Raw genomic sequence first — 13822 nt, 5'->3', positions numbered from 1 at the left:
TTTGTTTTCCTTTTTTTACTACAACGGCGCCATTTTGGAAACCCTTCAACCCTATGACGTCATAAAAGCACGTTCCTTCCGTCCTACGCTGTAGAGCTGCTGCTGTTAACTGCAGGGGAGACAAAGCGACGAACTAATTGACTCTTCACTTCAATTAAACACTTTTTAATTTAACTATTTGGTTACCGAAACTGATTGTACTCCATCTCAGGGCATCAAGGTAGGTATGTGCGTAGCGCTTTCGGCGGCTCTGCTCTGAAAGGCTGGCTTGCAGTGGAGATGTGTGAGGGTGTTGGGCTGATCCGGTTCTCCGGCTGGTTCTTCCAGTGTTCTGCTGCCAGGATCTGGTTCTGCCTCACCAGGTTGAGTTCCTGTTTGGCCTAACATGGCCGGGCCTGTACTGGGATAGGAAAGCAAGTAACCCCATCTGGTCGTCTCGCTTAGGAAATAGAAATGTCATACAGTGAAGTTTACTAGACTTTGGATTTCTTTTTCTTTTTTTTGGATCACTGTCACAGCAAGGTAAATTTCAATGCGTGTTTTCGCCAGTGTTTTTGTTGTTGTCTGTGGTGTGACGGAGGTAGGCCTTGTGTTCTTTTGTTCGGGTAACTGGTAGCTGACAGTATTAATGCATTGGGCAGAGCAGAAAATTGATTCATGTCTTATTCAAAGGATGTTCTCTTTCGTATAAAGGTGAGCTGTGGGGAAGGTAACGACAATCGCGGATTAAAACAACCTTGATCCAAGTCGTTTTTGCTTTTGTCTTGATAGATGGAGAATAGATAGATTTTTTTTTCAAGTCAAAATGATCCAGTTTACAGCATTATGGCAAAATGATGTCACTGTGCCCCTTAAAGAACATTAAACCGGAAAAGTTGAAAATCTTGACGTTTCTCACCTGGTTGAAACTTAAACATTTCAGGTATTTTAAGAGCTTAGTAGCTACACGTGTAGAGGACTTTATGAAAAGTCCGCTGTATATGGACTTTGAGGGTTTATTCTTTGCTAACTCGGACTCTCGGGTTGTTTCGCACATTGTCCAAAGAAAAAAGAAACCTTTCTGTTGAAGTTCCGGGTGAAACCTTACAGTTCATGTTTTTTTGCGTAGGTAGGCTATTCCGCGTTTTATTAAAGATCCCAAACATTTGTATACTGTACCTGTCCGCCTTTTTATCGCGTTGTACTTTCCACTCTTATTGCACTAGAGTATGTATGCGATTTTGGTGCACTCGATCGGTATATGTAAGAGACCACGATCTAATACGATTGCTAAAGTTGTTTATGCCTTTTTGTCTTTTGACAGGCAGTATTTTTAAAGCCTAGTTTTTTCATTAAAACGGTATTATAAGTCAGACCCTAAAATACGGAGTCGTGTGTCTGTTGACAATCAACGTGGAGTTGGTCATCTGTCAATTAATTAGAGCAATACGAACGCCAATTACGCAAAATAAAATTAAATCGTAGCGTACAGTGCTGTGTAAGCTTTTAATTGCCTCGTATGTTCAGTGCAAAATGAAAAATCGTGGTGGTATAACTCTAATAAAACGTATGGCTAGAAGTGCGGTTTAGTAAATGTGCATTAGCTACCCAGTAGATGTATTTTCTTATAAATCTAGTCTGCTTTTGTTTTCGTGTTGTGTATGTGGCTTATCACAGTTAGAATATGATGTTTATATACTTGTTCAGTACTACGTTATTCAGTAAATGCCTTGGAATATGATACTGTCCAATCACATGTAAGCTGCTAAAACGAACTCGGTTGAAACTGGTGCTGTACATATAGTCCCTCCAGTGCTATACAGTGCTTATTATCATACTATACACAAGTGCAGAGCTATAAAAAGGAGAATCAATGTACAGGTCCTCTGTATTCATATCACAGTGTTTTAGAAGAGGTGCATCATGGTAGTTACGGAAGTATATATTTTGTATATATAGGAATGAGACAAAAAACACTTTATTGTGAAGTTCTGTCAAAAATAGTCTGTTTTGTGTATATTCATAAATCATGAAGATTGAGTTATGACTTGTGGTCTCTTATCCCCTGACAGTCAAACCACTGGCAGCGTATTGCATTCGTTTCAGCCAGGCTGGATCCCTTTTTGATAGATCAGTGAAAATGTGGACTGTAGAAAAAATTTACTTTTGTGTTCACATGGTGCACTGCTTCAGCAGGGATGGAAGAGGAGGTAAAGTTGAGTTATTTCTACAGAGGGAATCTGTATTCATAGCTTATTACCCATTCACCCTGTCAAATGCTGTCCCTGTTTATATTAATTACAGTTCTGTTGTGTTTCAGGATACCGTAGTGTTTGACTTTTTAATTAACAGTGTTGATTGAATGTTTGATAGTATTCAAAATTCATTTTACACTAATAACATTTTCTTAATTCAAAGAGTAAAGAAATAACTGCAGATACTTTCAGCTAAACACTTTACTGAGTAGAAGTTGAGAAAATAAGGAATTTATATATTACTTTACAAGGTAATAGCACCCTGTGGTGAATATGTCACAAAGCAGTTGAACAAGCCAATAACCTTGTTTTAATTTGTCAAAGGAACCTGGTGCTATAGAAATACATTGTGTTGGTTAAAAGAAAAAGGAATGTGCCATTCATACTGTGGTTATCATTGATACACAGCATAAGTTTGAGTGATGGGGCCATTTACAGTTGTAGTGTCATTACTTAATATTCTTGTATTGTTTACAGAATGCAAACGTTTTTATATATAATCTGACAAAACATACCAGAGAGGGCGATGTTAATGTGGTGGAATACGTCATTTCACCATAGTGATATTTGTTTCAGAATGATTTGTAACAGAATTATCACTCTAGCTGTTAAAAGCATGAGGGTTATGATAAAGCAGCAAACTGTCAGGGAAAGAGAGTGTCAGGTCTTTGAGGATATGATGTAAATAAACACAATAAACTACTCATTTAGAACCCATGGGGGCTGGTAACCTAGTGATGATCATGAGGGTTCTGAGGGAAAAATTGGGCAGATGGGTAAAATTTGCTGTGATGGTGATTGGTGAATTTGTTGTGTATTGTAAGGGAAACAATCAATAGAAATGAGCTTATTTTTTCACCGTAATTCCAAACATTGAATTATAAACATTAACCTCTGTGAGACAAGTCCTGTTTATACACTTTAACGAAAGGGGGTTACAAATATAATCAATTATTTCTTTATCTTCCTGCAATGATTATATTTAACCTTTGTCACCCGATGCTCTTTTGCCTTAAGATCAGCATTCATAAGTGATCTAAACTAGACTGACACAGCTCCTGACCCACATGGTGTTTGTAATGATCACGTTGCTGTCTTTTACGTTACATATGACCTTGCATAAGGTCATTCTTCTTGTTAAAGTGATAATAGTTGCTTTGTTATACTTTTTATGAAAAATATTTTCAAACATGATTGCAACCTGTACTGAAATTAAGAAGAAATGCTCTCACTCTATACAAAAAAATCCTAATCTGAACATTAAGAATACATTTTGTGGTTAATGAAAGCTGTGTGATGGAACATCCTACTCATGTCAAAAATGTAATAAATGCATTTTCCTGAATATAATGGTATCTGGGTTGTTAAGTGAAACCATAGTTTAGTTTGTTAAAAAAATAACTTAGTTGGGAATAGAAAATCCTTTAAGACATGTTTATTGTAATTAATTACCTCTCTAGATTCTAGCAGTGACTAGAGTAGAAAACTAGTTATCCTGATTGTAACTTTGAGTGTCAGTCAGTTTGTGAATTTACTGTAGCCTTATGGTGATACAAAAATTGAGGTGTCTAAGCCTGTTTCCCAGCTGGTTGATAACCATGGGACTGGTCAGTCTCTGTCAGTCTTGCTCTGCACTTGCCACATACTTAAAGAGCGATGAAAGCTGATCTCATCCATAACTGAAGTACATTCAGTATTCTGCACTATTTTTCTTCATTCTCCTTTTCAGTGTAGAATTAACCTCTACATATTCCTTTGCAGCTTGCATACACATGCAGCTCACCACTGCAATATTCAATATGGTCATTCACTAAATCTGAAGACTTCCAGCCTGGTAGAAGGATTATCATGTGCAGCCACTGTCGTAAGGACTGTTCTATGAGATGAATTGTGTTGGATTGGCTTCCGTCTCTGTGTGGCAGACCTTAAGGCAGGTAATGTCAGGACAACTTACAACGTGTAAAAGTTTTAACATTTAAAAATGAGTACTGACTTAACAATGTTGATAAACAGTGTATCCAGATAGACATCACTCATGAACTTCATTGATTAATGTATGGTTTTATGTTATTAAGTTGCAGTTCTCCAAAGACATGAACCCAGGGAGATTGTACAAACTCAATGGCACCCCAGGAAAGAACTCATAGTCCCAGTTCTGTGAGGCATTAATGCTAACCAAAAACATGCCAAATTTGAAAAAAGCCATAAATTGTAATTTGTTAAATTTATTAATTTTATTGACTTGCTTAAGACTTAGTTATGTGGTACAATACTAAACAGTCTTTTAGGCAAATGGCAAGAAAGTACATACAGCTGATACCATGAGAAGACACGATGAACCAGTTACAGCACATACAGCAACACATACCTAGGATATATGGGATCACAAGTTCTAATTTACTTTTCAACTTTTCTAGGATTTTAGCATTTGCAGTTGTAATACTGTACAGAGCTCTGCATTTTTCACACTACTGTTTTTGTTACAAAGATTAACATGTTACCAGTAGTGTTACAAGTTTCAATGGCCCTGTGCATATATGATGTGCAAATCCTTACTACTTTCCACCTTCAGGAACCTCACTTTTCATATGATCAGGGACTTCAATTCAGTTGTTACTGTGAGCTTTTTTTGTTTCAATGCCCTGCCAAATGTAATATTGTAACACTGGCATCTTTGAGTTACATATGCACAAAAAAGGCTAATTTGTAAGAACTACTTTTCATGCCCAGTATCTTAAGAATTGCCAAACAGATTATCACAAAAATAGGAAACAAAACCATTTTCTGTCCTATGAATGACGTGTGCCATATGCCATCCTTAACTGCTGTAGAACAGCCCAGAGAGTCTAAAAGGGTTGTCATTTTTTCTGTATTGCTGTGCTTGCTGAGTTTTGTGGTCACCTCCCAGTAGTTCCCAATGAACTATACCCCAGATGATGACCACTACACAACCCAGAGAGGAGTGTGTGGAGTGGTCTGCACAGATTGCTAAGATTGCTAAAAAATGCACTAATGGAGCACTTGCTCTCTGCCAGCTTTCTGATGGTGGATAGAATACTTATTCCAGACCAGCTTTACATTAAAAGAATATCCTGGGAAGAATTTGTGTTTAATAAGCGTTCTTGGCACTTGTATTTTTTCAATTTTCCTATGGAAATGTCTATTTACCTTTATAATTACAATATATTATAATACAAAAATATACATATCACTATGCTAATAAATTGTTCTATTTTTTAAATGATCGTAGTGTTGCCCTATGCCATGTCCATCCCACCCCCAGCATTGATATCTTTATAGTAGGTTCATTATAACCAACTGTCACAGGTATTGCTTATTTATTACTTAGTGTCTTAAAATTGTACATCTTGATTGCAAAATAATTAAAAATGGTGTTCTTCAATTACATGATGTAAACATCTGTTTTTGTTACCCCATGTAGTTTAAATATTGTATAAGAATCTAATGTTGTTTTCAAAATGTTTGCCTGTGCAAAATGTTGCTAAGAAATTGCAGTATTTGATACCCACTTACCTTCTGGCTATTCCACAGATAAGAGTGAAATAGCCGATGGCTGAGGAGTTTTGTCAGAATTTCATACTTAGGCAAGTCATTGTATGGATCACTCTTGACCATCCATCAAAATGTGATGTGTTTGGCTATTTTATTTTATGAATAAGGTTAACACAATTAAATAACTGCTTATGTGCTGTTAAAAACTTTGTATCTTGACTTGATAAGATTAAAAGAATTTGGTCACTTTAGACATTCCCCAAAAACTTTTGTGCATCTTATTCCATTCATAGACCTAAAGTAAAACACTTTAATATATACAGTATGTATTATGAGGCTTTCATGCATGAGTAATAATGATGATTTATGATGAGATGAGATCATAGTTTTGTAAGATTATTTTTGTGTTCACAACATTTAACATCAGACGTCTGTTCCAGTAGTCTCCTAGACATGTAATCTCCTGTTCTCTTCACTTTTCACTCTTTTAGTATGACTATGGCAGTGCACTCAGGTTTTCTTATGAATTCTAAACTTTTTAAAAATCTTTAAAACAGTATTTGGGGTCTTAATGCTAAGACAGCTTTGAGGAAACGCAGAGCTTTTTCACAGAGATAAAAAGCATTCACACTCCAGCAGTGTTTGATGCACATACACCGTTTAAGAGAAAAGGCATCAGTTAAAAAGACGACATATTTTATACTGGTTGTTTACATTAGGTTAAAACTGAAAATGATTTTGGTAGTAAAAGTAATTTGTCTTAAGTTGTTGAACCACTTGTTTTTTTGAAGAATACATTTTATTTGACAAATTCAGTTGTTATGTATTAGTAGAACACCTAGTTCTTAGCCTAAAAAATTACAAAGTGTTAATATTAATGTGTTACTTTTCTCAAGTGGTAATACTAATGTGAGTTAACACATTTTTCATTTAAATAATGTTTTACAGACATCTGACAACACCTGCATGATTGGCTTAGGATTTGTGGTGACTGCAAAGAATTATTTAAATGGAAAATGTGACAATTGAGTGCTGGTTTTAAATAATATAGTGCTTATTGTTATTTTTTTTATTAGATACAATGGAGATTAAACTTTCAGTTTTAATGGTGCAGAAGAAAATAAATGTTGTAAGAAGAGGCCATTAGACAGATCTGATGTCATTTAGCTTGTATTATGATTAGTAGCTATTTGATCCAAGTGTCTCAACCAGCCATTTCTGGTACAAAGCCAGAAGACTGGCTTCACAGCATGGCTGGATAGCTAATTCCAGACAATCACAGTAGTGTTTCTGAGACTGTCTTACTGGTCCAGGCTATGACATTACATGCACGATGCATCAGAATCACCTTTTAAGTTTAAAGATGAAAAGGGTGAACTTTGGAACAAAGTTTTCCTGAAAGATGAGACCAGAGTAAATCTTTAAGTACTGGAAAGTGGAGAAAATAAGAACTAAATACTGTAAAGTAGAGAAATTGAACTGCAGATGCTCCAAACAACAACACCTCAATTGTGATGCTTAGCCACCTCTGGAACTTGGCTCACTCATCTTTATTGATGATGTCACTAATGATGGTAGCAGCAGAATTCATTCTGGAGTTTATAGAAACAGTTTGTGCATCATATGCATACCAGGAGATAATAAATAATAAATATGGTACCTGGTTATGGCATTGAATCCAATATTCTGGCTTTTTTCAAGAACAGACTTGATGAGATCCTCAAAATAAATTACAGCTAGCTTCCAAACAGATTGTTCAAATTACTTACTGTTAGTTCTAACTGTTCTTTTATTCTTAAATAGATTTACATTACTTAACGGATTTCCAATCTCTTTTATAGCATGAAATGCAGTTGCGTTCGTGCATTAACACAGTTTCTTATTGCATAGTCATCACTAAATGAAAAGGTTGAGTTAATTTATGCACAATTTCTAAAGAATATATTATTTTTCATCTGAATTATTCTGAAATACCTCTTCTTTAAAAGCGTGTGCACAGGATTGTTTCTTAAAGTATTAGTGTAGTGTGTGTCTGTTACTTAGAATTAATTATTTGATTTCTCTAGCTGTATGTGTAAAAAAATACCATAAAAATTATTCTAAGGAAAGTTCTTATTTTCCAAATACAACTGTTAGTATTGTAGAAGTATGGTTAATTTACAGTTATGCCTTTCTTTTATAAATGTCAGTCTTGTATATACTCTTGCATATATGCATTTACTGTATGTATTTTTATCGTAGTTGTGTTAGGCAGATGCGTTTGTCCAGAGTGCTGTATTTAATACAAGTGATGACATTAATTTATCTAGCAGAAATGAAAGAAAATCAATATAACATGCACTTCCACAAAGTTTTGACTTGTAATGTGTTTCGGATTGCAGTGTTTATTTTTTTAAAGAAGCTCTTTTGGTAAACATTTGTCAAAGCTTTTGAGGATTTGAAAATATTTAAATCAGATTCCCTTTAGTTTTGCCTGTTCAAGACTAGAGATGTACAACACTAATAGGCTAAAAAGAACAGACTTGCTTGAAGTCTGGAAGTATATTTGCTTACTCCTGACTGACTCCTACTGCATTGTACAATTGTAACACAATATAGTTAAACTAAATATGGAAAATCCTAGTACTGGTTGATTTTGCTCTACTGATTTTAATTTGTTCTAATGATAGCTAGTCTGTAATCTAAAAATGAAAATTTCTAAAGTATTTTCATTTATTTTTCCACAGGTGATCCAGAATAACAAAAAGACAAAAGATTCCACCATCATTAATGCAAAAGGAGAGGCAAACTCACCAGGTGTTTGGTTGATCTTTGATACACATTGTGATGGACCCTTAATACACTGAATATCTTTTGAATGTTAATCAAAAGGAAGACCCCATGATTCTAAACTACAGAAAGAATTCATGACTGGCTGTTTTTAATAAGGACATTTGTTTTAAAGCAGAATTCCAAATCTGCTAAAATGGATGGTGAGGAAAACCTGCCCCAAATTAGCGACAATGAAAGCCCAAAGCAAATTGATTTAATGGAAGAAGATATAAAACCAGAAGGTGAAAAAGAAAGTGTGAAAATTAAAGAACAAGAAAATTATGGAAGTGTTTTTAATACATACAGTAGTACAGTGTATGATGCCATGGACACAAAATCTGTTTCCTGTTCTCCAGGAGCACTGGCTACTGAAGTCCCATCTCTGTCCTCCTCTCCAGAAATGCTATCAGAAGATATGACTCCTCAACTTACTTGTGAACAAGCAACAATGGATGCAGCTGCAGCAGACATTTCGTCTTCTGAAGAGATGTGTGACAAAGACGACTCTCTCAGCTCTCCAGGTGGATTAAATGAGGGCCCAAGTTTGAATGAATTCCATGTTTCAGGTTCCAGGAAAGCAGAACGTTCTATAAAGATTAAGATTAAAAGAATGAGCAAAGAACCTGCAGAAAATGATGTTAGTATCCACATTAAGGAGGAGCCAGAAAACATGGCTGATGAGAGTATTAATGATCCAAGTTCAGCCTTATTCAGTTCCTTGGGCCGATATAATTCTCGAGAAAATGATGAATACAGTAATTTGCTTACTGGGTACCATAGTACTCTATACGATGTGGCCATGGATGCGGTCACACAAAGTCTTTTGTCTTCAATGAGAAGTAACGTTAATCCCAGGAAAAAATCTCCCGCTTGGAATCATTTCTTCATATCCCCACGAGATAGTACCAAAGCAATCTGTATGTACTGTATGAAAGAGTTCAGTCGGGGAAAAAATGAAAAAGACCTTAGTACGAGTTGTCTCATGAGGCATGTGCGAAGGGCACACCCTACTGTTCTTTTACAGGAGAATGAATTCCCATCAAGTACTTTAGCTAGTTCAGTTGGCTCTTCTTTATTACCTCCCGTAACTTCACCAAATAACAATGGGGAGCTGGCAGCTGGTTCTACTTTAGTGTCACAGAAAAACACTTCAAGTACGGTGTCCTCTACAGAGAGCACAGAAGAGTTTCCATCCAAAGAAGTGTTTCCAGTTACACCAAAATTAGAGAAGTGTGCCAAAAACGACAACTGCATTACTTTATCCCCACATTCCAGTAACAGCCATAATGAAGATGCTACAGATGGTGTAACAGACCGCATTCTTGCAACTCCAAAAAATTCAAATTCTAGAAGGAGATCAGCAGTCTGGAAGCATTTTTATTTATCACCTGCAGATAGTTCTAAAGCAGTGTGTATACACTGTATGAATGAATTCAGCCGAGGTAAGAATGGGAAAGATCTGGGAACAAGTTGTCTTATTCGTCATATGTGGAGAGCTCACCGGGACATTGTTATTGAAGAAAATGGAAATGGTTCCAGCATTCCACCGCCGTATACAACACCACCCACTTTGTTACCCTCCTTCCAGCTTCAAGATGCAAGTGAGTCAAAATTCAGAAAAGAGTCTTCTTTTATCTCCTTGTCTCCAGAAAGGACATCTGACGAGGTATCGCAAAATCTCAGTGAAAGTATGGATGTCAGAGAGGAGTCGAATGATGTGTCATATCATCTGCCCTCAGGACAGTCCTCATTAGAAATGCCAGTAGGTGCAGCGTCTTTGTCAGAAGGACTGAGTGAAAAAGATCTCCCTCTGACGTCCTCTCCGGATGATCTTTCTGAAGGTCCAAGTGTAAATGAAGATCAGAGTTCAGTTTTTCAACAAAATAAAAAAATAATGAAAAGAGTGAAATCAGAAGTTTGGCACCATTTCATAGTTTCCCCGGTTGACCATCTGAAAGCTTTATGTCGGTACTGTCCATGTGTCATAAGCAGAGGAAAGCGAGGGGATTTTGGAACTAGCTGTTTAATGAGACATCTGATGAGGCGACACCCTAATGTTCTGAAGAACCAAAAAGGCACATATGACAAAGTTTCATCATCTCCTAGATCACCATATGCAACTCTGGCTGCTGCAGAAGCCTTGTCATGTAAAGTGACTGACAACTCAGTAGCTGAAGATAAGAAACCTCATGCATTGCCGGTTTTTAGCAAAAAGACTTCCAAGTTGTGGAATCACTTTTCTATTTGTTCTACGGATCCAACAAAAGTAGTGTGTTTGCACTGTAGCCGTACCATAAGTAGAGGCAAAAAGACTACAAACCTTGGCACAAGTTGTTTATTCAGACACATGCAGAGATTCCATGGACATGTTCTTGAAAACAACAGCAGCATCTCAGGTGTGGTGTTATCATCCTCGGCAAACTTGCAAGCAAAACCAGAATTAATGGATACAACATCTTATGAAGACAATAATGAAAGATATAATGAATATCATCCGGTTGCCAAAAAAATCACCAAACTTGTTGCAGAGATGCTTGCATTGGACCTCCAGCCTTCATCCCTTGTGGAGAATGTTGGTCTGAACAGATTACTGGAATACTTGCAACCACAGTACTCTCTGCCTTCAGCTACATACTTTACCAGCACTGCCATACCAGAGATGTATGAGAGAGTGAAAGAGGTGATTGTCACTCACCTAAAAGAAGCTGAAAGTGGTATTGTTCATTTTACAACAAGCATTTGGGTCAGCAACCAAACAAGAGAGTACCTTATTCTTACAGCTCACTGGGTTACATTTGAGTCCTGTGTACGGCCTCAAGGACAGGATTTTCACTGCTCTGCTCTTCTCAGTGTTTCTCAGATTGACTGTGACTACAATATAATGAACATTCAGAAGCAGCTTGAGTATTTGTGGGACACCTGGATCATTTCCTCAGGTCTGAAAATAGGCTTCACAATAACTGATAATCAGAGCATTGGAAACATGCTTGATGACAATGAACATTCAAGCTTGCAATGTTTCGGACACACGATTGACCTCATTGTTAGCGAAGCCATAAAGAGTCAGAGAATGGTTCAAAATTTGCTGAGCATTGCAAGGAAAATTTGTGAGCGTGTCCATCGTTCAGCAAAAGCAAAAGAGAAGTTGGCAGAACTGCAAAAAATCTACAACTTGCCTGAAAATCATCTGGTTCAAGATGTTCCTTCCAAGTGGAAAACCTCCTTTTACATGCTTGAACGTTTAGTTGAACAGAAGAAAGCCATTGATGAGATGTCCATCGAGTGCAATTTCAGGGAACTTATCAGCTGCGATCAATGGGAGGTGATGCAGTCAGTTTGCAATGCTTTAAAACCCTTTGAGGTTGCATGCAGGGAAATGAGTACTCGGACAGCTACACTTGGCCAAGTTATTCCACTCATTCACATTCTCAATCGGAAGATAGATATGCTTTTTGATGAGACCATGGGCATAGATAATATGCTTAAGTCCTTGAAGGAGGCAATGGTTAGCCGAATGTCCTCCACACTTCATGATCCAAGGTACACTTGGGCTACAATGTTGGATCCTCGGTACAAAACCTCCTTATTCACAGAGGAAGAAGCGGAACAGTGTAAGCAAGACCTCATCCGAGAGCTAGAAGCATTAACGTCTACCTCAGCAGAGCTTAAGCCTTTGGTTTCTAATGGATGTAGTGAAGCTCCAGCTTCATCTAACAGTACCGTCAGTAACAATGATAATCTCTGGGCACTTATGGATGATATCAGGAACAAAATAAAACAAGAAGATAGACCCAAATCCTCTGAGCTTGCTGTCCATGAGTACTTGGAGGAAGAAATTGTTGATCAAAGTTGTGATCCTCTTGATTATTGGAATCTTAAAAAATTCTTATGGCCTGATCTTGCCAAAGTTGCTGTTCGATATGTGGGCTGCCCTCCGAGCATTATTCCATCAGAGACACTGTTCAGTACTGCAAGTAAAAGCTGTACCTTGAATCACTCCAGACCAATGCTGGAGAATATAGAAAGACTTATCTTTTTAAAGGTTAACCTTCCCTTAATATATTTTCAGTACTGAATAGATAATGCCTGTACTACTGTTCCTACACCTGACAACTTGAGAAAGCCTATGTACTAGGGGAGTATCTGTGAGTGTGTATGTGGGGTGGGGTGGGGGGTGGGTATCAGGGAAGGTCGTGATTTAGCTGTAGGTTAGGTAAATAATTGTTGCTGTATTTTTATTTTTTCAGTTTTATATTTTTTTTCTCCTTGTGCCTTATACAAACTTCTTCAGGTCAAAATGATGTAAATACTTAACTGATGTTTAACCAAGTTCTAGTCCATAAATTTAAGTGTTTATGAATAGTAGGAACTAGGTGCTACATAATGTTTTTTTTAAATAATGTGGCCCAAAAATGCTGTGACTGAAAAATGTATAATACAATACCATAATGTAATTTTATTTTATTCTTTCATTGTGAAATTGTGGATAATGGTACTGTCTAAATTAGATCTAGTTTTCTTTTGGAAATTACTGCATTTCTAAACAACAATGTATATTAGTACTGTATTACAAACTTCAAGCAATCTCTGTTCAAAATATACTTTTATCTTTTAAGCACAACTGAAGTTTACTTCTGAGGGATTAAATTATGGGTCACTGTCTAGTAAATATACAATGTACATTTATAAATATTCATTTCAATACAGAATTTGATAATTGTGAAAACATTAAGACTGGAACCATAATAATTACCTGGTAAACTGTAAATAAAACCTTTTCCCTTGGATGTTTAGAATTAGGTCTCTGCGTTCTTAAAATAGTCCTGGTAGCTGAATGAATACCATATCATGTAATTTGAAACCCCAGATAGTTAAGAGCATAGTTATGTTTTACTTCACTATGATAAATGGTTTTCATCTTTAGCTTCTGTTTTACTTTCAAGCACACAACTCATTTATTTATATTTCTATGGTGTTTGTGGTTTACTGTACAGGTCACATACAAATAAAACTTCTTCAGAAATGTAGTTATCCTTTTGAACTACACTTATTAGGTTGACATTTTTAAAATTGAAGGGTATAGTTTTGCCAGTTGCTTGTCCTTGTCTTTAAAATAACTATGATAAAAGATGAATTATCATGCAGATCTGCTCAGGGGATCAACAGCCCCATCAGTTGACCACAGTATTTCTGTAGCTCCTCTGGTAAATCACAACCAAGATTTGCCACTGAGATGTTTATCACTGGAATTTGCATCTAAGTGT

At 36.6% G+C, this 13822-nt stretch overlaps 1 protein-coding gene across 3 annotated transcripts; it reads left to right on the top strand.

The window, feature by feature from the left end:
- Positions 1-119: 119 nt before the first annotated feature.
- On the top strand, positions 120-13345 carry zbed4 (zinc finger, BED-type containing 4). 3 transcript variants are annotated; one of them, XM_088923853.1, is made up of 3 exons: positions 120-220; positions 3996-4168; positions 8474-13345. In XM_088923853.1, the coding sequence occupies exon 3, from the start codon at positions 8713-8715 to the stop codon at positions 12631-12633; it is 3921 nt and encodes a 1306-aa protein (XP_088779979.1). In that variant the 5' UTR covers positions 120-220; positions 3996-4168; positions 8474-8712; the 3' UTR covers positions 12634-13345. The 3 variants fall into 3 exon arrangements, with proteins under 3 accessions (XP_088779979.1, XP_088779978.1, XP_088779980.1); XM_088923852.1 differs by lacking the exon at positions 3996-4168; XM_088923854.1 differs by lacking the exons at positions 120-220; positions 3996-4168 and adding an exon at positions 380-522.
- Positions 13346-13822: the final 477 nt, after the last annotated feature.

This window comes from Atractosteus spatula, chromosome 8 (assembly GCF_055471065.1).
Source record: "Atractosteus spatula isolate fAtrSpa1 chromosome 8, fAtrSpa1.hap1, whole genome shotgun sequence".
NCBI lineage: Eukaryota > Metazoa > Chordata > Actinopteri > Semionotiformes > Lepisosteidae > Atractosteus > Atractosteus spatula.
The sequence above is the reverse complement of the archived record's forward strand: the minus strand, read 5'-3'. Positions and strand labels throughout refer to the sequence as shown.

Coding starts and splice junctions, on each gene's coding strand:
- zbed4 (XM_088923852.1), top strand. CDS start 8,713: ATGGATGGTGAGGAAAACCTGCCCCAAATTAGCGACAATGAAAGCCCA.